General features: G+C 44.4%; 1 protein-coding gene across 1 annotated transcript in view; it reads left to right on the top strand.

Annotated features, from left to right (window-relative positions):
- The window catches only part of DCDC2B (doublecortin domain containing 2B), a 102,778-nt gene that overhangs the window by 50,164 nt on the left and 25,838 nt on the right, over positions 1–26,776 (top strand). The window contains exons 4-9 of the mRNA XM_069759814.1: positions 264–328; positions 16,869–17,000; positions 17,093–17,227; positions 17,343–17,382; positions 18,493–18,561; positions 18,744–18,891. Of these exons, the coding sequence (XP_069615915.1) occupies positions 264–328; positions 16,869–17,000; positions 17,093–17,227; positions 17,343–17,382; positions 18,493–18,561; positions 18,744–18,891 (589 nt within the window). The remainder of the gene's footprint in view (positions 1–263; positions 329–16,868; positions 17,001–17,092; positions 17,228–17,342; positions 17,383–18,492; positions 18,562–18,743; positions 18,892–26,776) is intronic.

The raw sequence follows: 26,776 nt of genomic DNA, 5'->3' as shown, positions 1-26,776 counted from the left end.
ACTTCCTCTATATATGAACTTTCTTCCCTCTTTGCTAGCTGTTCTCACTGTACATACCAGGACTGGTTTTCCTCTACTTTGATGAGTCAAAAAGTTCAGAAGGGAGAGGTATGTGAATTGGGTCGACAGGAAGGGTGTTTAACTGGTGTCATAGTGTTCAGAGGTGAATAAATGAAGCATTCAGGAAGGGCATGCACAAAACATACTAAAATATAATTAATTCTGGCAGAGATATATTCCCACCCTAAACTTTGTTTCCTTAGATCTATCGCAAGCTAAAAGTCCCTGGCCGCTGGAGGGAGGAATCTCACCTTCCCTGCATAATTCAGTGAGTACATTAACAAAGTTGGAAGCATTAATATTGGCATATTTTAAAGGAAACTTTTCATGTTGGAAATGCAATACTATCTCCTAGTACAAAAAGTTGATCAGACATAGTTTTATGGATTATGAAACTTTATATACATGCTCATATAGGGAAGGCCATCAATCATTAACCCTTTAACAACCGCCGATACGCCCTTTCACAGAGTCAGTTAAGGGGCCTTAATCCTCAGTGCCACTTTTCCACATCTCTGCAGATTAAGTGTATAACACCCCCCAGTGGGCTAGAATCCTACAGGTGGCAGCATCGGCCCGACCGGTTTTGCAACTGATTGGGGTCGAATAACCCATAAATGCTGCTGTCAATTTTGAAATCGACATCTAGGTAGTTAAAAGGGGTTAAAATACCCCCTTTGACACCATTGGCTCTATCATAATTTTGGGTGCTGATAGTTGTTGCCATAGCACCCCAATGTCAATTGATGACTTCAGGGTACAGTGGCCTGTTAGACCCAGCTATAAGTAGGGTCTTACAGGTTTTGTCAGTGAAGAACTAACAGGTCTCAGGCACTGCACTGTGGTACATGTGTACTGCAATGCATGAAACGAGTAGTCAAAGTGAAACATTTTCATGACCCACAGTGTGACTAAGTGAAAAAGTCAAAAAAGTTAAACAAACTGTAAAAAAGTAAAAGCCATTTTGCCACTAAAAACGCAGTCTTTGCGTTTAAAGGGACTCTGTCACCCCCTCCAGTTTAAAGGGACTCTGTCTGCCCCACCTTGCCCGGCTGACACCTAGCTTTCCTATGAAAAGGTCTTGCCTGTGGACTATTCTGAATGCCTTTTCCAATCTCGTAATTTTCTGCACCTGATTGTCCAGCATACGACATGTTTACACCTCACTAAATGGCCAAACTCCCCACACGGGGCCGTGGTATCGACACTTGGCGCAAGCACCCGTGAGAGTGCTGTTTGTCTGAAGAGGTGGGTGTGCCCGCTTTTGGTTGACGGCACTGCCACTGGGTCCCTCCTAGTACAATAAAGTGTCTCTGGCGGTGGTGGTGCGCACCCAACGTCAGACACACCGTTGTAATATGAGGGGCCCTGGGCCTGTACCGCCGGCCACAAGACAGTTCCCCCCCCCCCAGATCAAACAGTGCTCTACCACTTGCAAAATTATCTCACAGCTCCACCAATGTTTAGTCTATGCGCTGACATCCTTCAATGCCTGCCACTGACAATACCATTGTATTGACATTTTTGTTATGTTAGGCCTTCGAAGCCTGTCTGCGGTCACTCCTTCCACTATGCCTCCACTGACCACACCACTGCTGCCCGTGTACCCCTGGAACCAATTTAAAATTGCCTACAGCCATGTGTTATTATTTTAGGCCTTCGATGCCTGTCTGCGGTCACTCCTTACAATATGCCTCCACTGACCACACCACTGCTGCCCGTGTACCCCTGGAACCAATTTAAAATTGCCTACAGCTATGTGTTATTATTTTAGGCCTTCGATGCCTGTCTGCGGTCACTCCTTCCACTAGGCCTCCACTGACCACACCACTGCTGCCCGTATACCCCTGGAACCAATTTAAAATTGCCTACAGCCAGCCCAATTTTTTTATTTTAGGCCTTCGATGCCTGTCTGCGGTCCGTTCTTTCTACTACTACTACACTGACCAGGCCACTGCTGCCCGTGTTCCCCTGGAACCAATTTAAAATTGCCTACAGCCATGTGTTATTATTTTAGGCCTTCGATGCCTGTCTGCGGTCACTCCTTACAATATGCCTCCACTGACCACACCACTGCTGCCCGTGTACCCCTGGAACCAATTTAAAATTGCCTATAGCCAGCCCAATTTTTTTATTTTAGGCCTTCGATGCCTGTCTGCGGTCCGTTCTTTCTACTACTACTACACTGACCAGGCCACTGCTGCCCGTGTACCCCTGGAACCAATTTAAAATTGCCTACAGCCATGTGTTATTATTTTAGGCCTTCGATGCCTGTCTGCGGTCACTCCTTCCACTAGGCCTCCACTGACCACACCACTGCTGCCCGTGTACCCCTGGAACCAATTTAAAATTGCCTACAGCCAGCCCAATTTTTTTATTTTAGGCCTTCGATGCCTGTCTGCGGTCACTCCTTCCACTAGGCCTCCACTGACCACACCACTGCTGCCCGTGTACCCCTGGAACCAATTTAAAATTGCCTACAGCCATGTGTTATTATTTTAGGCCTTCAATGCCTGTCTGCGATCACTCCTTCCACTAGGCCTCCACTGACCACACCACTGCTGCCCGTGTACCCCTGGAACCAATTTAAAATTGCCTACAGCCAGCCCAATTTTTTTATTTTAGGCCTTCGATGCCTGTCTGCGGTCACTCCTTCCACTAGGCCTCCACTGACCACACCACTGCTGCCCGTGTACCCCTGGAACCAATTTTACAGTGTCTACAGCCTAATTTTGTTATGCTAGGCCTACTACGCCTGTCTGCGCTCCCTCCTTCCAATACTCGTCCACTGACCACACCACTGCTGCCCGTGGACCCCTGGAACCTATTTTTAATTGCATAGAGCATCCTTTTTTTAATAGTAGGCGTACAAAGTCTGTCTGCGGTCCACTATTGAAATAGTCCTCCACTGCCCAGAGCACTGCTGCTTGTGTACCCCTGTAACTTTTTTAAGCTGCAGTGAGCCACATTTTTGGGTTAGTCCTACTACCTGTGTCTGTCTGCGCCACTCAATTCAGCTGTGTTCCTTTGAAAAAAGCTGAGCGTCAATAGTCTTGTTTTCAGCCTCTAGGAATTTTAAAACTGCATTGGGGGTACAACTTTGGTAGGGCCTACTAACGGTGTCTGCCTACCCAAGGTGTGCCCCAGGTTTCCTCGCCATTGCTTCGATCTTAATGCTCTCGTTTAGTAGTTGTTGGAAACTACACTGCATTAGGCCTACAAATTGGGTATGGGGTGTAGAGAGATGGTGTGTTCCACTCCAAGGTGTTCTCCAGGTTGCCTTTCCTGAGCTTCGATCTTCCGGCTCTCGTTTAGTAGTTGTTGGAAACTACGCTGCATTAGGCCTACAAATTGGGTATGGGGTGTAGAGAGATGGTGTGTTCCACTCCAAGGTGTTCCCCAGGTTTCGTCCACATTGCTTCGGTCTTCCGACTCTCGTTTAGTAGTTGTAGAAAACTACACTGCATTAGGCCTACAAATTGGGTATGGGGTGTAGAGAGATGGTGTGTTCCACTCCAAGGTGTTCTCCAGGTTGCCTTTCCTGAGCTTCGATCTTCCGGCTCTCGTTTAGTAGTTGTTGGAAACTACGCTGCATTAGGCCTACAAATTGGGTATGGGGTGTAGAGAGATGGTGTGTTCCACTCCAAGGTGTTCTCCAGGTTGCCTTTCCTGAGCTTCGATCTTCCGGCTCTCGTTTAGTAGTTGTTGGAAACTACGCTGCATTAGGCCTACAAATTGGGTATGGGGTGTAGAGAGATGGTGTGTTCCACTCCAAGGTGTTCCCCAGGTTTCGTCCACATTGCTTCGGTCTTCCGACTCTCGTTTAGTAGTTGTAGAAAACTACACTGCATTAGGCCTACAAATTGGGTATGGGGTGTAGAGAGATGGTGTGTTCCACTCCAAGGTGTTCTCCAGGTTGCCTTTCCTGAGCTTCGATCTTCCGGCTCTCGTTTAGTAGTTGTTGGAAACTACGCTGCATTAGGCCTACAAATTGGGTATGGGGTGTAGAGAGATGGTGTGTTCCACTCCAAGGTGTTCCCCAGGTTTCCTCGCCAATGCTTCGATCTTCATGCTCTCGTTTAGTAGTTGTTGGAAACTACGCTGCATTAGACCTACAAATTGGGTATGGGGTGTAGAGAGATGGTGTGTTCCACTCCAAGGTGTTCTCCAGGTTGCCTTTCCTGAGCTTCGATCTTCCGGCTCTCGTTTAGTAGTTGTTGGAAACTACGCTGCATTAGGCCTACAAATTGGGTATGGGGTGTAGAGAGATGGTGTGTTCCACTCCAAGGTGTTTCCCAGGTTTCGTCCACATTGCTTCGGTCTTCCGACTCTCGTTTAGTAGTTGTAGAAAACTACACTGCATTAGGCCTACAAATTGGGTATGGGGTGTAGAGAGATGGTGTGTTCCACTCCAAGGTGTTCTCCAGGTTGCCTTTCCTGAGCTTCGATCTTCCGGCTCTCGTTTAGTAGTTGTTGGAAACTACGCTGCATTAGGCCTACAAATTGGGTATGGGGTGTAGAGAGATGGTGTGTTCCACTCCAAGGTGTTCTCCAGGTTGCCTTTCCTGAGCTTCGATCTTCCGGCTCTCGTTTAGTAGTTCTTGGAAACTACACTGCATTAGGCCTACAAATTGGGTATGGGGTGTAGAGAGATGGTGTGTTCCACTCCAAGGTGTTCTCCAGGTTGCCTTTCCTGAGCTTCAATCTTCCGGCTCTCGTTTAGTAGTTCTTGGAAACTACACTGCATTAGGCCTACAAATTGGGTATGGGGTGTAGAGAGATGGTGTGTTCCACTCCAAGGTGTTCCCCAGGTTTCCTCGCCAATGCTTCGATCTTCATGCTCTCGTTTAGTAGTTGTTGGAAACTACACTGCATTAGGCCTACAAATTGGGTATGGGGTGTAGAGAGATGGTGTGTTCCACTTCAAGGTGTTCTCCAGGTTGCCTTTCCTGAGCTTCGATCTTCCGGCTCTCGTTTAGTAGTTCTTGGAAACTACACTGCATTAGGCCTACAAATTGGGTATGGGGTGTAGAGAGATGGTGTGTTCCACTCCAAGGTGTTCTCCAGGTTGCCTTTCCTGAGCTTCCATCTTCCGGCTCTCGTTTAGTAGTTCTTGGAAACTACACTGCATTAGGCCTACAAATTGGGTATGGGGTGTAGAGAGATGGTGTGTTCCACTCCAAGGTGTTCTCCAGGTTGCCTTTCCTGAGCTTCGATCTTCCGGCTCTCGTTTAGTAGTTCTTGGAAACTACACTGCATTAGGCCTACAAATTGGTTATGGGGTGTAGAGAGATGGTGTGTTCCACTCCAAGGTGTTCTCCAGGTTGCCTTTCCTGAGCTTCGATCTTCCGGCTCTCGTTTAGTAGTTCTTGGAAACTACACTGCATTAGGCCTACAAATTGGGTATGGGGTGTAGAGAGATGGTGTGTTCCACTCCAAGGTGTTCTCCAGGTTGCCTTTCCTGAGCTTCGATCTTCCGGCTCTCGTTTAGTAGTTGTTGGAAACTACACTGCATTAGGCCTACAAATTGGGTATGGGGTGTAGAGAGATGGTGTGTTCCACTCCAAGGTGTTCCCCAGGTTTCCTCACCAATGCTTCAATCTTCATGCTCTCGTTTAGTAGTTGTTGGAAACTACACTGCATTAGGCCTACAAATTGGGTATGGGGTGTAGAGAGATGGTGTGTTCCACTCCAAGGTGTTCTCCAGGTTGCCTTTCCTGAGCTTCGATCTTCCGGCTCTCGTTTAGTAGTTGTTTGGAAACTACGCTGCATTAGGCCTACAAATTGGGTATGGGATGTAGAGAGATGGTGTGTTACACTCCAAGGTGTTCTCCAGGTTGCCTTTCCTGAACTTCTATCTTCAGGCTCTCATTAAATTGTGGTTAAACGGAACAACTGCATTTGGCGTACTAGTTGGTTTGGGGCCTACTATCGGTGTCTGCCACTCCTTGCTGTTCTCCTGGTTTCCTGTCCTGAAATTCCATTTTCAGGCTCTCGTTAAGTAGTTGTTAATGTTAGACTGCATTTGGCCTACTAGTTGGGTTGGGGCCTACTATCGGTGTCTGCCACTCCTTGCTGTTCTCCTCCACTGAACAAAGCTGTGCCGCCTGTTTACTACGGTTGCCAATTTTGAACTGCATTTCGACTACTTACTGATTTGGGCCTACTCTCTGTGTCAGCCTCTCATTCCAGTTGTCCTCCACTGCAATGCCCCCTGGTTAGTCCTGTGTTACCAATTTTGAACTGCATTTAGCCCACTTTATTCTTTGGGCCTATATCTGTGTTTCCTCCTCATCCTGCCCATTGCCCAGCCAGTGATAGATGAGTCTGCTGGTACATTGACCCATAACGCAAAATTCCCCGTGCACGCTACACAGCAAGATTGTGACCCTGCTGAAAGTCAGGTTCCTCTTCCCGCATACCATACCACCTTACACGGGGACAAAGAGGAAGGTGCAGATGAAAGTGCAGGTTCCTTCATCAGGTGGGGGGAGGAATACTAGTTGGCGACGTCACTGACACAGGGCCTCTCATAGTACGCAAAAGTGTTGCTGCCGGTGGGAGGCGCCCCCGCCATGCAAACACACCGCTGTACTTTGAGGGGCCCTGTGCCAGTGCCAATGCCAACGAGTGGGCCCCCCCTGCTTGCTCAGGATCACAGCACTTGCAAAGTTGAAATACTTACCTCTCCCTGCTCCACTGCCGTGACGTGGTCCAGATTTCCTGGGCCCACTAATTACTTGAACCAGCCCTACCCCCCACAACTTTAGCCAAATGACCCCCAATTTCAAATGCCTTCCAATTATTATAAGGTAAATTACGATTGAAGCTTCTTTAACAAGAATGGATGTTTTTGCCATTAAAATGGGCAGTGTAGGTGTTTTCCTGGCCTCCACTCACTGCCGACTATGCTCCCCCATTGACTTGCATTGGGTTTCGTGTTTCGGGCGATACCCGACTTTTCGCGATAATCGGCCGATTCCACTCGACTCGACTTCTAAGATAGTCGGGTTTCGCGAAACACGGCTCGACTCTAAAAAGGTCAAGGTCGCTCAACCCTAGTGGACGCCATGTCACGTTTGGAGAGCCCCTGGTGTGCCTAAACAGTGGAAACACCTCACAAGTAACCCCATTTTGGAAACCACACCCCTCAAATAATGTATCTAGATGTGTGGTGAATCCCATGTGCTTCACAAAATATAACATAGAGCCCTGAAAATAAAATAAATCAAATTTTTCCCATAAAAATTGTCTTTTAGCCTCATTTTTTTTATTTTCACAAAGGTAACAGAAGAAATTGGACCCCAAAATTTGTTGTGCAATGGCTCTTGAGTACGCAGATAACACCATATGTGGGAAAAACTACTGTTTGGGTGCACGGCATGGCTCAGAAAAGGAGTGATGTTTCATAACAGACTTTGATGGAATAGTCTGCAGGTGTCATGTCGCTCCTAGAGTGCCACTGATGTGCCTAAACAGTTGAAACCCCCACAAGTGACCCCATTTTGTAAACTAGACCCCTCAAGGAATTTATCTAGATGTGTGGTGAGCACCTTGAACCCACAGGTGCTTCACTGAATTTTACAACGTTGAACTGTCAAAATTTTAAAAAATACACAGTATTCTTCCAACTAAAATGTTGTTTTATCCACAATTTTTTTCATTTTCACAAAGATATTAGGAGAAAATGGACCCCAAATATTTTGCGCAGGTTCTCCTAAGTACCCCGATACCCCATATGTGGATGAAAACTACTTTTGAAGCACAGAGAAAAGTTCAGAAAGGAAGAAGCACCATGCTGGAGTTCAGATTTTGCTGGAATGGTTTGAGGGTGCTATGTCACATTGACAGAGCCCCTGAGGTGCCATAACAGCACAAACCCCCCATATGTCACCTCATTTTACAAACTTCACCCCCATGAATTAATCTAGGGGATCAGTGAACATGTTGACACCATATGTGCCTCACAGAATTTGATACCATTGGGCAGTGAAGAAATAATAATTACATTTTTATCACTAAAATGTTGTTTTAGCCAAAAGTTTTCCAAGTTTTAAATTTTTCTAAGGGCTAATAGGAGAAATTGCACAACAAACTGACAGGTCAGTTTTTTCCTGAGTACACCAGTACCCTACATGTGATCAGGAAATACATTTCAGGCTCAGAAGTGAAAGAGCGCCATAGTATAGTGCAGATTTTAATGTTATGGTATGAGGCTGCCATGACTCACTGGGAGAGCCCCTGAGGCGCCAGAACAGCAGAACAACAAGGAGAGAAAAAGATCCAACAGCCGGGGCAATAAGAATGTATTAAAACATGACTTTTAATAGCAACAAAAAATGTAAGAGCAAAAAAACATGTACAATCCAAAAAATAAAATTGAATGGAAAAGAAAAGGGGAGAGGGGGCCCAGATCTAAGCGTTTTGTGTTCATTGGCTCTTAGTCCTTACGCTAGAACAGCAGAGCCCCCCATATGTGACCCCATTTTACAAACTACACCTCTCAATGAATTCATCTAGTGGTGCAGCGATCATATTCACAGAATTTTAAATAATTACATTTTTACCACAAATATTTTGTATTAGCCCCAGATTTTATATTTTCACACAGGAAAATGAGTAAAAATGGCACCAAAATTTGTCACACAATTTCTTCTAAATGTAGAAAAACCCCATATGTGGCTGTACAATACTGCTTAGCCATACGGCGAGACTCGGGAGGGACGAAGAGCTATTTGCCTCCTGGATTACAGATTTTCCTAGAATAGTTTGCAAACTATTTCTAATATACAGATTAGATATTAGACAAAACCTTTTGGCAGTGAGGGTGATCAATGAGTGGAACAGGCTGCCACAAGAGGTTGTAAGTTCTCCTTCAATGGAAGTCTTAAAACAAAGGCTGGACAGATATCTGTCTGAGGCCAGTCTCACACGTCCAGATAATTCCGGTACCGGAAAAATCGGTACCGGAATTATCCGTGTCCGTGTGCTTACGCTGAACATCAGCGTCCATAGGGGTGGAGCCCCATATTCATCACTGTAATGGGCGGCACCACGTGACCGCTCATACAGGAGAAGCTGCGGCGAGGACAGGAAGCAGCGCCAGCGAGGGAGCCGGGTAAGTATTTTATTAACACCGGGGGGCGGGGGGGGGGGGGCGCACAGGGGGTGGGAGGGGGTTAGGGACAGGAATCTTTTTTTTAAACACCAAAAAAAAAAAAAAAGTTTTCATATCTTCTCTCCAGCGAATGATGCTGGATAGAAGAAATGGTTAGCGGCTTCAGCACCACGCGGGGGGACAGCGCTTACAGTAGCGCTGTCTCCTGCACGGCACACGGACTGCACATGGACAACATCCGTGTGCGGTACGTGTTTTACACGGACCCATTGACTTTAATGGCTCCGTGTAATACGTGTGCTCCCACAAACACTGACATGTCTCTGTGTTTTCAAAACGGACACACGGTCCGTGAAAACACACGCTGACATGTGCAGAGACACATTGATTTTAATGTGTCTACGTGAGTCAGTGTCTCCGGTACGTGAGGAAACTGTCACCACACGTACCGGAGCCACTGACGTGTGAAACCGGCCTGAGAAGGTTTAGTGAATCCTGTATTGAGCAGGGGGTTGAACACTATGACCTTTGAGGTCCCTTCCAACTCTAACATTTTATTATTCTATGACTCCTTATACAGAGCCCCTAAATGCTAGAAGAGCGGAATACACCCTTCAAGTGACCTCATTTTGGAAATGATACTCCTTTGGGAATTTATCTACAGGTGTAGTGATGATTCGACTCCATGGGTGTTTTCCAGAAACAAGCAGCAGCTATTGTAGTGCCCAGTACATTATGCCCATCTCATACTTCTGGAGATAAGTAGTACCTGTAAATTAGGCTAGCTATCTTTGTTACAGAAATGCCAAACATGTGGATGTTAAATGCGGCTTAGGCCCACCATCACCGTGGGGCTCAAGAGGGAGAGGGACATTTGGATTTGGGAGAGCAGAATTTGCAGTATTTCTTTTTTGGGGAAAGGAGCCATTTTGCTTTTACAGAGCCTCTGCATTACCAGTAACGTGGAAGCCCCCAATATTTCTGTTAAGAAATGTTGAACCTTAGTGTGGGCTTACTTTTTTGTGGATTGATTTGAAGGTTTTGTTGGAAACATTTTACATAATGTTTGTCATCACATTTATCCATTTATCCGGCGCTCTACGCTGAGCATTTACATTGAGGTTTCCATCTAAATCTCTGAATGACGCGATTCAGATGAAACCCCTGAGGGATCCATTCACTATAATGAAGCAGCAGAAATACTCTGAACTGCTTCTGTCCTCAGTCCATCAATGTTCTTATTTTCAGGAGTGCACAAAACTGTGGTTGACCTTGCTTTTATGCACTTCTAAAAAGACGGACACCGCCAGATTATAGGACAGACAGTGTCCACAATGTCTCCATCTGCCTCATTATAGGGAATCTTTTGTCAGGGGTTCCATCTGGATCGCCTATTTCAGAGATTTATATGGAAATCCCGGTGTAAGCGCTCAGTGGAGAGCGCAGTGCGCAGGATAAATGAGAGCTGAGCCTTATTGGGAGGCAGAATTAACAAATCAGCAGGAGGTGAAGAATTTGTTTTATTTATTTTTTTATCTGTGATTAGATAACTTTATTTTTCAGGTTGGTGTAATAAGAGAGATAACAGATTTATTTTTTTTCTGTTTGGCTGCTATCACACAGTAAAAATCAATTTTATTGCAAAAACTTACATCGCCATATTTTGAGTGCCATAATTTTCCTTTATTTCTACCAACAGTCATGTGAGGGCTTGTTTTTTTGCAGGATGAGTTGATGTTTTTATTGGTATCATTTTCGGGCACATAACTTTTTTGATCGCTTTCTGTTGTGATTTTTGGGAGGCAGAATGAACAAAAACCAGCAATTCAGGAATTGCTTTTTTTTTAATGCCATTCCACGTTTGGTAAAATTCTTTGGCTTTATTTTTTGGGTCAGTATGATTACAGCTATACCAAATTTATATATATATATATATATATATATATATATATATATATATATATATATATAGCTTTATTCTGATTTTTCCACTGATGGAGCTGTATGGTGGCTTGTTTTTTTTTGGACAAGATTGTTTTCATCGATACCATGTTACATTGTTCTTTTTTTTTTTTTGAAAATCTGTTTTTAAGAATTTCCAATATAATGCAAAACATACAAAATATACATTTCCAAAGTTAATAATACAGTAATGTGATAATATGACAATATGATATTGTATCCCTTATCCCCCCCACCCCAACCTAAACCAAAACATTAACCTCCATACTCTGCGTACACTTAATCATAAAAGTACCTCATGAAATTGGTGAGTTACCACCTATCCGTTGTAATAAATACCATTGGGTATTTTCAAACTGTGCCCTCAATTTCTCCCTAGTTTCCAAAGACATTGTTCTTTTTTATCACGTTTTATTTCACTTTTTGTTCAGAGGTATGGTGATAAAGCAATGTTTTTTGCAATGTTTTTATTTTTTTTTAGCAGTATTCATTGTAGGGCTTAACTAGTGTGACAGTTTTATGGGGCGAGTCGTTCTAGATGCGGCAATACCAAACTTGTATTTTTCCTTTTTTATTTTTACATAAAAATGCAAATTTATGGGTACAATATATATTATTATTTTGTGGGGGTTTTTTTTTTAATATTTTTACAATTTTTTTTTTCTTTTTTACTTTCATTTTCATGTGCCTGATTGCTCTTCTAAACCATTGCAATGCACGGGCTGTCTGTCATACCTTAGTGACCCGGATGTCGTCATGATGACCTTGGGTCACAATTAGAATGATCGGGCCTTCGCGATGACATCGCGGGAATGCCGATTGGAGGAGAGAGGGAGCTCTCCCTCCCTGCCTTCTAACTGTTGTGATCGTCATCGTTCGCAGCAAAAGTTGAAATTGTCGGGATCCGTGTGGGCACTGCTCCTTGCAGTGAGAGCCGGGTGTCGGCTATGATGTTCGCCATGACATACCCAGTACGTCCAAGGTCGGTAAGCCATTCCCTTCCCTGACATATAGGGTACGTCCAAGGTCGAGAAGGGCTTAATTCCTGTGTAGCACCTGAAGGGCTGAACATTTTTCTAACAACAGTTTAGAAGTATTTGAGGGGTGTGGTTTTTAAAAATGGTATCACTTTTAGGGAGTTTCCAATATATAGGCCCTTCAAAGGCCATTTAAATATGAATACATCCTTAACGAAACAGACTTTAAATTTCTTGAAAAAAAAAAAAAGAAAAATTGCTGCTAAACATTTAACCCTTCTAACATCCTAACAAATAAAATTACTTTTGAAAAATGATACAGATGTAAAATAGACATATGGGAAATGTTATTTGTTAACTATTTTGTACTGCCTGACTAATTGGTTTAAGGATATAAAACATAACAGTTTGCGAAGTGCTAATATTTCAAACTTTTCACCAAAATTAGAATATTTTCATGAATAAACGCAAAACAATTCGAGCTAAATGTACCATTATCATAAAGTACAATGTGTTATGAAAAAAACATCTCAGAATCAGTGGGATCCATTGACATGTTTCAGAATTATTACCATATAAACTGACACTGGTCACAGTTCAAAAACTGGGCTCAGTAATTAAGGATAAAATTATCTCTGTCAATAATGGGCTATATTAGACTGTCCAATAGATTTGAGTTGTCATACTGTGACGGTCTTCGGTAGGGAAGGGGGGACTCAAACAGTTCCTGGAACCCTAACTATCCTTGTCCCAAGGGTACTCTTGAGGGTAGCCCTGATCTGCCCCATCCCCCACCCCATGAGGCTTAGGACAGAAATGTTAGGTAAACAAATGCAAAACAAGGATAACAAAAAACTACGACTAATCAACTATAGGGAGAAGGATAGGGACAGGGAAGAATAAACTAAATGGGAACAAGGACAAGGAGATAAACAGACACGCACTACAGAAAACCACAGATCACTACTACAGCAACTCTACTCTAACCACTTAGCTTTAGCACACAGGAAGACAAAACTTTCACCGGCAGGGACAAGAAGGTCTGGCCAGTTTTATAGGAAGAGGCAATGACCAGATCAGAAGCAGCTGAAATGGAGCTGCATGTTTCTGATCAGCATAGAAAGGATCGTTAACCTCTTCACCACCAGAGGAGACTAAATCTATTATATATGGGACACAAATCACACCATCTCTAAAGAAGACCTGCGATTCACTACCTGATGTGACCGTCTAACTTCAGTTCTTCCAGGGGGACATGATACCCTGGTGACATGAGTTCACAGTGTCAAGGGATTTAAGTCAATAAATTAGAAGTTTTGCTTATTTTTTCCCACATAACTATACAATTCTGCTCAGCTCCTCTTACTCTATAGCTTGATAACTACACATGCTCAACTTGCCACGTCAAAAGAGTTATCCACTACTCAGACAATGCATTCTCAATCTGTATGTTATCCTTCACTTACACTCACCTCTGGTTATGGCACTGTTCCAGTGGTGTTGGCAATGGCTCTCCCCATGATCTCACACATTCCCTGCAGCCACTCTCCATGCCTTTGGACAAATCAAATACATCTGGAAGAAGTGAGAGCCAATACTGACACAACTGGAAAGGCGCCGGCACCGGAGATCAATATAAGTGTCTTTTTTTTTCTGGGGGCAGACAAATTGAGAAGGGGTTGTCCAAGTGGTGGACAGCCCCTTTATGGAACAATCCAGTAATCATAGGTGCAATGTATAATTAAATGTGGCATTACAATGGATATGTATTAAGTCTGTGAGATGAAGGTATATTTATATTAACATATTAATCTTATGGAATATTCATATTAATGTATGTATATGTGTGATCTGTCACAACTGGGCTGCTTATTGGAGCTTCAATAATATCAATGTTTTATCAGCAGAAGATTATCACTAGAGGACAAGTTGTTTCATGCCATGTAGTCCTCCTGCTCTGCGTTACCATGCTGCAATCACTGATTGGCAGCTTTTTGTGTAGACTGTACATTTGTAGAAAAGTTACCGTAATTACTGGTGTGGGCGGGTTATACAGAGCTCAGCATTCAGAGAACTGCTAGATCTGCAGCAGAGAAAACAGGGATTTTATCAAAATGACAGTATGCAGACTAGCAAGTGACATATCACTGAAATCGGGGTCTCTATTCCCCACATCATGCTGCTCTTAGAGTATAGCAAAAGCCTGGTGACAGATTTCATTTACCGTATATACTCGAGTATAAGCCGAGATTTTCAGCCCATTTATGGGGGCTAAAAGTCCCCCTCTCGGCTTATACTCGAGTCATACCCAGGGGTCAGCAGGGGAGGGGGAGCGGGGGCTGTCTAATTATACTCACCTGCTCCTGGCGCAGCCCCTGAACGTCTTTTCCCCAGCGCTGGCAGCTTCTTCCTGTACTGTACATGGTACCGCTCATTACAGTAATGAATATGTGGCTCCACCTTCCATAAGGGTGGAGCCGCATATTCATTACTGTAATGAGCGGTAAAGGTGACCGCTCAGTACAGGAAGAATCTGCAGCGCCGGGGAAGCAGGGACTGCACAGCGCCAGGAGCAGGTGAGTATAACGGGGAGGGGGAGCGCTGCACGATATTTGCCTCTCCTCGTTCCGGCGCCGCTCTGTCTTCAGCGTCTTCTGCAGTGACGCTCAGGTCAGAGGGCACGGTGACGTGGCTAGTGCACGCCCTCTGCCTGAACGTCAGTGCAGAAGACGCTGAAGATGGAGCAGCGCCGGAACGAAGTCAGGTGAGTATTGAAAGTGCCGGGGGCCTGAGCGACAGAGAGGGGAGTAGGTTTTTTTTATCGCAGCAACAGCAAATGGGGCAAATGTCTGTATGGAGCATCTTATGGGGCCATAACGTTTGTGCAGCACTATAATGGGGCAAGTGTCTGTATAGAGCATCTTATGGGGCCATAACGTTTGTGCAGCACTATAATGGGGCAAGTGTCTGTATAGAGCATCTTATGAGGCCATAACGTTTGTGCAGCAATATAATGGGGCAAGTGTCTGTATCGAACATCTTATGGGGCCATAACCTTTGTGCAGCACTATAATGGGGCAAGTGTCTGTATCGAACATCTTATGGGGCCATAACGTTTGTGCAGCACTATAATGGGGCAAGTGTCTGTATAGAGCATCTTACGGGGCCATAACGTTTGTGCAGCATTATAATGGGGCAAGTGTCTGTATAGAGTATCTTATGGGGCCATAATGTTTGTGCAGCACTATAATGGGGCAAGTGTGTGTATAGAGCATCTTATGAGGCCATAACGTTTGTGCAGCATTATAATGGGGCAAGTGTCTGTATAGAACATCTTATGGGGCCATAACGTTTGTGCAGCACTATAATGGGGCAAGTGTCTGTATAGAGCATCTTATGAGGCCATAACGTTTGTGCGGCACTATAATGGGGCAAGTGTCTGTATAGAACATCTTATGGGGCCATAACATTTGTGCAGCACTATAATGGGGCAAGTGTTTGTATAGAGCATCTTATGGGGCCATAATGTTTGTGCAGCACTATAATGGGGCAAGTGTCTGTATAGAACATCTTATGGGGCCATAACGTTTGTGCAGCACTATAATGGGGCAAGTGTCTCTATAGAGCATCTTATGAGGCCATAACGTTTGTGCAGCACTATAATGGGGCAAGTGTCTGTATAGAACATCTTATGGGGCCATAACGTTTGTGCAGCACTATAATGGGGCAAGTGTCTGTATAGAGCATCTTATGGGGCCATAATGTTTGTGCAGCACTATAATGGGGCAAGTGTCTGTATAGAGCATCTTATAGGGCCATAACGTTTGTGCAGCACTATAATGGGGCAAGTGTCTGTATAGAGCATCTTATGGGGCCATAACGTTTGTGCAGCACTATATGGGGAAAGTGTCTGTATAGAGCATCTTATGGGGCCATAATGTTTGTGCAGCATTATAATGGGGCAAGTGTCTGTATAGAGCATCTTATGGGGCCATAACGTTTGTGCAGCATTATAATGGGGCAAGTGTCTGTATAGAGTATCTTATGGGGCCATAATGTTTATGCAGCATTATAATGGGGCAAGTGTCTGTATAGAGCATCTTATGGGGCCATAACGTTTGTGCAGCATTATAATGGGGCAAGTGTCTGTATAGAGTATCTTATGGGGCCATAATGTTTATGCAGCATTATAATGGGGCAAGTGTCTGTATAGAGCATCTTATGGGGCCATAACGTTTGTGCAGCACTATATGGGGCAAATATCTTTATGGAGCATCTTATGGGGCCATAATCAACATTTGGCAGCATTATATTGAGCAAATGTGTTTATGGAGCATCTTATGGGGCCATTATTAACCTTTATGCAGGATTATATGGGGCACATTTTAATATGGAGCATCTTATGGGGCCCATCATAAACTTTATGGAGCATTATATGGGGCTCCTGATTCAATATGGATATTCATAAACACTTAACCTACTGATGTCTCAATTAATTTTACTTTTATTGGTATCTATTTTTATTTTTGACATTTGCCGGTAGCTGCTGCATTTCCCACCCTAGGCTTATACTCGAGTCATTAAGTTTTCCCAGTTTTTTGTTGCAAAATTAGGGGGGTCGGCTTATACTCGAGTATATATGGTAATAGCTTATAAATGCAATACATTGTGATAACTATCTTTTAGCTTTCATCTGGGAGCACTAAATGCAATGGATATTATGGTAACTGGACATTTGCTCCTTTTTTCAGTATATTTCGAAATGGCGATCTTATGACCCCACCTATTCGAATTCTTATACCTCCTAGTATCCTGAGAGAGTGGGAGCTGGTGTTAACATTGCTTACGGAAAAAGCCAACTTATATAATGGAGCTGTAAGAAAGTAAGTGAAGATTGTAGGCATAGTAACGGAACATGTCCTCCTATGTTCAGCCTGATGCCTGGACGTGATGCATTAATACTCTGCTTCTTCAGGCTCTGCACTTTAGATGGTGTTTCCATCTCATGTGGATCTGAACTGGTGTCTGGAGAATATTATGTTGCTATTGGATCAGAGAAATATAAATGTCTTCCATATGAGGAACTTCTAAGCCCACCCGGAAGAAACAAGTACAGACATTTAGTTATTATATTTTATCATTTTACTAACACTCCGCTTCCTCTAATCCATCTGTTTTGCATTATTTAGAATATTTAATTTGCACTCATGTCATGTCTACTTTAGGAATAGGCCTGGTGTCAAGCGCAGGATTCCTAAGGTTGGGGTAAGCGAAAAGTACAATATGTCAGCTAATCAAATAAAGCTTTGCTTTTGTCATATACAGGTGCTTCTCACAAAATTAGAATATCATCAAAAAGTTAATTTATTTCAGTTCTTCAGTACAAAAAGTGAAACTCATATATTATATAGAGTCATTACAAATAGAGTAATGTATTTCAAGTGTTTATTTCTGATAATGTTGATGATTATGGCTTACAGCCAATGAAAACCAGATGCCATTATCTCAGTATATTAGAATACTTTATAAGACCAGCTTAAAAAAATTATTTTAACATCCGAAATGTTGGCGTACTGAAATGTATGTTCAGTAAATGCACTCAATACTTGGTCTGAACTCCTTTTGCATCAATTACTGCATCAATGCAGCGTGGCATGGAGGCGATCAGTCTGTAGCACTGCTGAGGTGTTAGGCTAGGTTCATATTGCGTTAATGTGACCGCGCTAACGGCCAGCGTTGCACGGCGAAATTAACGCTGTGCAACGCGTCCGTTAGCGCGCCCATTAACAGCAATGCGGACGCGCATCACTAGCGCGTGCCATTTTCGGCACGCGCTAGCGATGTGCCGGTGTTTTGTGGCGTGCCGCGGACACTGCTTGCAGCGTCCGCGGCGCGCCCGAGGTCCGTTCCCCGCTCTCACAGATCGGAGATCTGCGAGAGCGGGGACGTTTAACGCGACCCCATAAAACAACATTGCGTTAGCGCAATCTGCTAGCGCTAGGCGCTAAACGGATTGCTCTAATGCAATATGAACTAAGCCCAGGTTACTTTGATAGCAGCCTTCAGCTCGTCTGCATTGTTGGGTCTGGTGTCTCATCTTCCTCTTGACAATATCCCATAGATTCTCTAAGGGGTTAAGGTCAGACAAGTTTGCTGGCCAATCAAGCACAGTGATACTGTTGTTTTTAAGCCAGGTATTGGTACTTTTGGCAGTGTGGACAATTTTGTGAGATACACCTGTAGATTATAGTAAGTACCATAAAATCATGTCTCCGACACATCTGTTAAAGTAAAGTTAAAGTGGTCGAACCCTTTTGTATGCACCATTTCAATTTTATATGTCATTTTAAGAGCAGTTTCTCTCTTCTTACCGAGATGGGCAAGGTCTATAGTGTATCACAAGATGGAATCAGTGACTCTGCTTTGAATAACTCTCCAACCCAGGTACAGCTGTCTTACAAATTAATTTGTATTGTAAAAATAATTTCTCCATAAATCTATACATTAAGGATATGGACACTTTCAGAAATTTTTTTTAAATTCTTAAAGAGGACTTGTCACCAGGACAAACGGTACAAAATGTTTAATGAAACCAAATTACTATTCTTGTCTCTTACATTCCCCAGGAAGACAATCGTAGGATCTATTCCACAGGTGCAGAACCAAATTTTTCCAGCGTCAAACACACTGATGGGGAGAATTCTGTCTTTTATGCAAAACCTGTTAGAGTGCGACCATCTCAAAGGCAAAAGACTAATCAGATGGAAACCAAAGGTACTTTCATGTCAAACTAGTTTTTTTTCTGAAGCTTTATTGAAATATGTATATTGATAACATTTTAGGGATGATTTATCTTAAAGGGAACCTGTCAGCAGGATTGTGCACAGTAACCTACAGACAGTGTCAGGTTGGCGCATTTATACTGATGACAATGATACCTGGAACGAATAAAAGAGAGAAAATAGCATATGGACGGCACTGCCCCAACTAAATCCATAATCTTCAGGAAAGCCGGTACTAAAAAGCTATATCATGTCAGCAACAGCCATGGCGAAAAAGATATCGGATGCAAAACAATAAATAACATATGTGTCCCAGGTAGCAAAAGAAAAAAGCAGGATGCACTCACCAATCTTCAAAGTAGCAAATTTTATTGAGTCTTCACAATTAAAACTTCATGGCTGGGGGAGAAGAAAAGGAGCTCGTGCGAGCAGGGGAGACAACGGCCGTTTCGCGCGGTCCTTGCGCTTCAACGGGTCTGCAGCCTGCTTTTTTCTTTTGCTACCTGGGACACAATGATACCTGGGTTGATGAAATCCGTCTTGTGGTTGTTGTTTAATCTGTATCTTCAGATTTGAGGTAATAATATGCTCGTGCTGCGGGGCGGCCTGTGGGGGGTCTTCATGTGGTGCTCTGATTTGGTATTCATGTGTATGGCTTCTGACAGGTCACTGATCCCTCAGTGACCTGTCCCCTAGTTTATATAATGAATATTATATATACATAATGAGAAAAAACCTTTCTGCAGGTAGGCGCGGGCCGTGGCACCTGTGCTGCAGCATAATTGCCAAAAAAATAAATCCATGTGAAAATAGCACCCGCCGCGCCTGCGCAGTAGCAGCTATCGGTGTATATAGAGGTGATCCGATAGCTGCTACTACGCAGGCACTGGCGGGGCCATCTTGCTAGAGAAAAAGAAAAATTCCTCCTCCAAGATGATGCCGCCGGCATATAAACTAGGGGGCAGGTCACTGAAGGATCAGTGACATGTCAGCAATCTGCATTATCAATACCTAATCAGAGCACCACGTGAAGACCCCTCACAGGCCGCCCCGGAGCACGAGCATATCATTAGCTGAAAATAAAGATTAAACAACAACCACAAGACGGATTTCATCAACCAAGGTGTCATTTTAATCAGTGTAACGGCGCCGACCTGACAGTGTGTGTAGGCTACTGTGCAATATCCTGCTGACAGGTTTCCTTTAAATGACCTTTTAAAGTGTTTTTTTTTTTGCTTTGCTTGAGACTGTATTGCCATTATTTTTGCAAAACCAATCAAGCTGTTGCACAATGTTTGATAGATTTTGGTATGTCATTAAATAAAATAGACCTATACACAGCTAACCATGCCCCTCTCCCACCCACATTTTGAACGACATGAAATAGGAAAGAGTTGCAATTCCATTTGCAAAACAAGGAGTCACAATATTTGCTACAAGGCATAAAAATCTTGATAAATTGTCCCTTGTGCTGTAATGGGTTGCTCAATTCACACCTGCATTAACACTAAGGCTATGTTCACACTTAACCTAAAATTTGGTAACAATTGCACAGACAGAACCACCCCATATGTTACTGGTGTATTTCACCCTACTTCATTTACTAAGCAATGAATAAGGTAAAAACCACAATGAAAATCTGCATAATAATGAAAATGCGATATACACTGTTCAAAAAATAAAGGGAACTCTAAAATCCCACATCCTAGATATCACTGAATGAAATATTCCAGTTGTAAATCTTTATTCATTACATAGTGGAATGTGTTGAGAACAATAAAGCCTAAAAATTATCATCGTAAATCACAACTAATATCCCACGGAGGTCTGCAGTTGGAATGATGCCCAAAAACAAAGTGGAAAATGAAGTTACAGGCTGATCCAATTTCAGTGGAAATGCCTCAAGACAAGGAAATGATGCTCAGTAGTGTGTGTGGCCTCCACGTGCCTGTATGACCCCCCTACAACGCCTGGGCACGCTCCAGATGATGTGGCGGATGGTCTCCTGAGGGATCTCGTCCCAGACCTGGATTAAAGCATTCACTAACTCCTGGACAGTCTGTGGTGCAACGTGACGTTGGTGGATGGTGCGAGACATGATGTCCCAGATGTGTTCAATCGGATTCAGGTCTGGGGAACGAGCGGGCCAGTCCATAGCTTCAATGCCTTCATCTTGCAGGAACTGCTGACACACTCCAGCCACATGAGGTCTGGTACTGTCCTGCATTAGGAGGAACCCAGGGCCAACCCCACCAGCCTATCGTCTCACAAGGGGTCTGAGGATCTCATCTCGGTACCTAATGGCAGTCAGGCTACCTCTGGCGAGCACATGGAGGGCTGTGCAGACCTCCAAAGAAATGCCACCCTACACCATTACTGACCCACTGCCAAACCGGTCATGCTGAAGGATGTTGCAGGCAGCAGATCGCTCTCCATGGCGTCTCCAGACCTGCTTTCATCTGTGAAGAGCACAGGGCGCCAGTGGTGAATTTGCCAATCCTGGTGTTCTGTGGCAAATGCCAAGCATCCTGCACGGTGTTGGGCTGTGAGCACAACCCCTATCTGTGGACGTCGGGCACTCAGACCATCCTTATGGAGTCGGTTTCTAACCTTTTGTGCAGACACATGCATATTTGTGGCCTGCTGGAGGTCATTTTGCAGGGCTCCTCTTGTTCCTCCTTGCACAAAGGCTGAGGTAGCAGTCCTGCTGCTGGGTTGTTGCCCTCCTACGGCCCCCTCCACATCTCCTGGTGTACTGTCCTGTCTCCTGTACTATTAGCAATTGGATATAAATATAAAACTTAACCTTTACTAGGTATGTATAAAAATCAATTCACGTACAACACATAAAAAACAGGAGGAAGGGAAGGACCCTTGTGCAATTCTGAACCCTAACCAACACAGAAAAGGGAAAGGATAGAAATACAAAAAATTACTGACAGTGCTAAGTGGTCACTATTCCTTTGACCATATGTGCTTAGCTAATAGCTCATTCTAGTGGTAAATGCCATACTAGATACAATAGACATGCCAAACTTTCAGTACAGATAATAGGTATAACAGCCAATACTCTTGTAAATATATGGAGATGCATATGCCTATCAATTAGCCATATAGAAATAATGAGATACTCTTATGTGGTTTATAAGTACAGTGGGGCAAAAAAGTATTTAGTCAGTCAGCAATAGTGCAAGTTCCATCACTTAAAAAGATGAGAGGCGTCTGTAATTTACATCATAGGTAGACCTCAACTATGGGAGACAAACTGAGAAAAAAAAATCCAGAAAATCACATTGTCTGTTTTTTTTAACATTTTATTTGCATATTATGGTGGAAAATAAGTCTTTGGTCAGAAACAAAATATCATCTCAATACTTTGTAATATATCCTTTGTTGGCAATGACAGAGGTCAAACGTTTCTTGTAAGTCTTCACAAGGTTGCCACACACTGTTGTTGGTATGTTGGCCCATTCCTCCATGCAGATCTCCTCTAGAGCAGTGATGTTTTTGGCTTTTCGCTTGGCAACACGGACTTTCAACTCCCTCCAAAGGTTTTCTATAGGGTTGAGATCTGGAGACTGGCTAGGCCACTCCAGGACCTTGAAATGCTTCTTACGAAGCCACTCCTTCGTTGCCCTGGCGGTGTGCTTTGGATCATTGTCATGTTGAAAGACCCAGCCACGTTTCATCTTCAATGCCCTTGCTGATGGAAGGAGGTTTGCACTCAAAATCTCACGATACATGGCCCCATTCATTCTTTCATGTACCCGGATCAGTCGTCCTGGCCCCTTTGCAGAGAAACAGCCCCAAAGCATGATGTTTCCACCACCATGCTTTACAGTAGGTATGGTGTTTGATGGATGCAACTCAGTATTCTTTTTCCTCCAAACACGACAAGTTGTGTTTCTACCAAACAGTTCCAGTTTGGTTTCATCAGACCATAGGACATTCTCCCAAAACTCCTCTGGATCATCCAAATGCTCTCTAGCAAACTTCAGACGGGCCCGGACATGTACTGGCTTAAGCAGTGGGACACGTCTGGCACTGCAGGATCTGAGTCCATGGTGGCGTAGTGTGTTACTTATGGTAGGCCTTGTTACATTGGTCCCAGCTCTCTGCAGTTCATTCACTAGGTCCCCCCGCGTGGTTCTGGGATTTTTGCTTACCGTTCTTGTGATCATTCTGACCCCACGGGGTGGGATTTTGCGTGGAGCCCCAGATCGAGGGAGATTATCAGTGGTTTTGTATGTCTTCCATTTTCTAATTATTGCTCCCACTGTTGATTTCTTCACTCCAAGCTGGTTGGCTATTGCAGATTCAGTCTTCCCAGCCTGGTGCAGGGCTACAATTTTGTTTCTGGTGTCCTTTGACAGCTCTTTGGTCTTCACCATAGTGGAGTTTGGAGTCAGACTGTTTGAGGGTGTGCACAGGTGTCTTTTTATACTGATAACAAGTTTAAACAGGTGCCATTACTATAGGTAATGAGTGGAGGAAAGAGGAGACTCTTAAAGAAGAAGTTACAGGTCTGTGAGAGCCAGAAATCTTGATTGTTTGTTTCTGACCAAATACTTATTTTCCACCATAATATGCAAATAAAATGTTAAAAAAACAGACAATGTGATTTTCTGGTTTTTTTTTTCTCAGTTTGTCTCCCATAGTTGAGGTCTACCTATGATGTGAATTACAGACGCCTCTCATCTTTTTAAGTGGTGGAACTTGCACTATTGCTGACTGACTAAATACTTTTTTGCCCCACTGTATATCCCCGGTATGCCATCTCTTTCTACCGTGGATTATTTATCCAACATGTGTATCCATAGTCACTTGTAATGGCTATTAAAAACCCCAATTATTGGTTAATGTGTCAAATCCATATACTTACAACCAATGAGAAGTTACTAGTTCAGCATGCCTTATTGATTAGCCACTGTCAATAGATATAGCAGCAAAAAGGAGGCTTATCAATCAAATCATGACCGTAAACATGCATCTATATATAGAGAGCTGGGATTATGCTGCCCCATAAACCTTTGTCATGAGCATCCCCTTTAATCATTATAGTGCGGTCATTATATTCTTGCATCAAGCTCTGTTTTCATCAGGCGCCAGCATGTGCAAATCTGCGTTATTTATAAAGCCCATCAATATGGGTAGATCTCACCCGAAGTTGGAGAGAATCATTTTATCTCTCAAGAGGGTAAGAAAGCCTCCATTGGACCTGGCATCTCCCGATGCGTTTCATCCGCTAGCACTCATCAGGGGAGTGTGACAACCTTGGGTGGCCGCTTTACAGGTCTCCCCACTTCTGTGGTTTAAAAGCGCTGAACCCGGAGGCGCGTCCGCGAGGCTCCTCTCCTAGCGTGCGACGCGCTTCCGGTGCTTTAGAACGTACTTCCGGTATTATGGAGCGCTTGTCCGGACTGTGGAACGCTGGGTGCTATGGAGATGAAACGCAAGCGTTCCCCCCCCCCCCAAAACCATGTGCCACACCGGAGCACTAGCTATGTAAGCTCCATACCTACAAATCAGGATACATTCATACCTGATAAATGTGAGACCCCTTCAGAGCCGATCACATATTGTGCTACATACATTACAGAACATATCTAAGTGTGTATAATAGACATGACTATTAAGCACAGCACTTCAGAGGACAGACAAATCTCTTTCAATAATGTAATGTCACTGTAGATGTAAATTAATGAGAGACAAGATTGGAGATTCCTTGACCAGACTGGACCATCCCTTGAGAGGAGGCACAACGGTAGGGAAAGAGGAGGAGTCAAAGATGAATGAGGCAAAATGTAATTTGTAATTTAGGAAATACCCTTTAGTGCAGATATATATGTTATTACTAAACGGAATACGGGACACCACCAAAACCCCAATCATAGAATGAAAGAAGAGTCGCCCAATTGTGCCCTATGGAGGATCAGCTACACTCCTGGTCCCTGCCTAATGTGCAGGTTGGCACCCTAAAGAAACCTGCGCATACGGCGCCCCCACTCAACGTGGGATGTCCCTATCTGGCTGTCCCTATTATCCCTATATTAGGATAGAAAGGTTGTCTCCTGGTAGCGTCTCCAGCCTCTGGACACTACGCTGACAGACACAGCAAACCTTCTTGCCACAGCTCGCATTGATGTGCCATCCTGGATGGGCTGAACTACCTGAGCCACTTGTGTGGGTTGTAGAGTCCGTCTCATGCTACCACGAGTGTGAAAGCACAACCAACATTCAAAAGTGACCAAAACATCAGCCAGAACGCATTGGTACTGAGATGTGGTCTGTGGTCCCCACCTGCAGAGCCAATCCTTTATTGAGTGTGTCTTGATAATTGCCAATAATTTCCATCTGTTGTCTATTCCATTTGCACAACAGCATGTGACATTTATTGTCAATCAGTGTTGCTTCCTAAGTGGACAGTTTGATTTCACAGAAGTTTGATTTACTTGGAGTTATATTCTGTTGTTTAAGTGTTCCCTTTATTTTTTTGAGCAGTGTATGTAAAAATGTAAAACCTGCATCATAATTTCATCTTCCTGTGGTTATTTTTCCAACATGTGACTAGGATTTTAAAAACAGCAACAAGCATTTACTTGTATTGTACTGTAAAGTACTGCGGACTTGCGGTGCGGAATCTGCGCCACAGATCTGCGAAGTGTGAAGTTGGCCTAATTTCTCCTTCGCCTCATTGGGGGACACAGGACTGTGGTGTATGCTTCTGCCGCCAGGAGGCTGACACTAAGTAAACTTGAAAAAAAGTTAGCTCCTCCTCCATCGTATACACCCTGACACTGGCTACCAGAGACTCCAGTTTATGCTTAGTGTCTCAAGGAGGCACATCTCTGGGTCCTGGATTCTTTGGACCCAATTTTCAACATCTTTGGATTGAGGGGGCGACGGACCTTTTTGAGGGTCCGATCTCCCCAAACCATCAACGGGCAAGTACGTGCGAATTTTTTCCACGTATCCTTTTCCGCTACGTGGGATCCTTCACCGGACTTGGCCCTGACCACCCTGAGGTAGCTAGACTCCAGGCTGTACAGGTGCCTGTAGATGTCCGTGTGTTCCCCCCTGATTCCTACACCCCTGCTCAGCGGTGTTAGCTGGGGTGGTGGACGGTCCCTCTCCTTATCCTGGGGATAATTGAGATAGGGTTCCTGCACCATCATTTGTCTTCCCCCTCTCTGGAGTGCGGTGTGACAAAGAGGGGGCTCCTGGCATTACCTGCTGCTGCGTCCTCCGGGAGCGCGGTGCCTTTGTTTTGTCTTTGCTCCGGCGCTGCAGTGAGGATCCTTCTCGGGTGGTGTGAGTCGGCGCTGCAGCGTGATCCGGCGCTGTGGCGTTAGGACTGCGGCACTGCAGCGTGTTCCGGCTCTGCTACGTTGGAACTGCGGCGCTGCAGCGTGATCCGGCGCTGCAGCGTTAGGACAGCGGCGCTGCAGCGTTAAAAGCGGCGCTGCAGCGGTATAATGCGACGGTGCCGCTATCCCCCAGAGGCTTCAGGCCTTGCCTAGCCTCCTTCGGGCGTGGGGTAGCGTCCTGCCTGGAGCCTGGGACTTCCGTTCAGCGCGCTGTGAGGCCCCGCCCCCTCCGGCGCGTCACTTCCGGTTCCGGCTTCTCCTCTCTCTGAAGGGGAAAAATTGAGGCCCCGGCTTCGGGCCTGCTCCAGGCCGCAGCGTTGATTGGCGGTCCCTCCCCCCTAAGGCCTGCTGTGCACATAAGACAGCGCATTTGGGCTCCGCCTCGTGCATTCAGGATCCATCACTGTACTCGTGGGGACACAGGACTGGGGTAAGTGCTTCTCCCTCCATCTGACTGAAGCATTCTTTTTGTCCCAGTCTCTGGCTCTGGGTATAGCTTTACAGGATCAC

This window comes from Ranitomeya imitator, chromosome 3, assembly GCF_032444005.1.
Source record: "Ranitomeya imitator isolate aRanImi1 chromosome 3, aRanImi1.pri, whole genome shotgun sequence".
Classification (NCBI taxonomy): Eukaryota; Metazoa; Chordata; class Amphibia; order Anura; family Dendrobatidae; genus Ranitomeya; species Ranitomeya imitator.
Note: the sequence above shows the minus strand (reverse complement) of the source record. Positions and strands in the feature narration are given on the sequence as shown.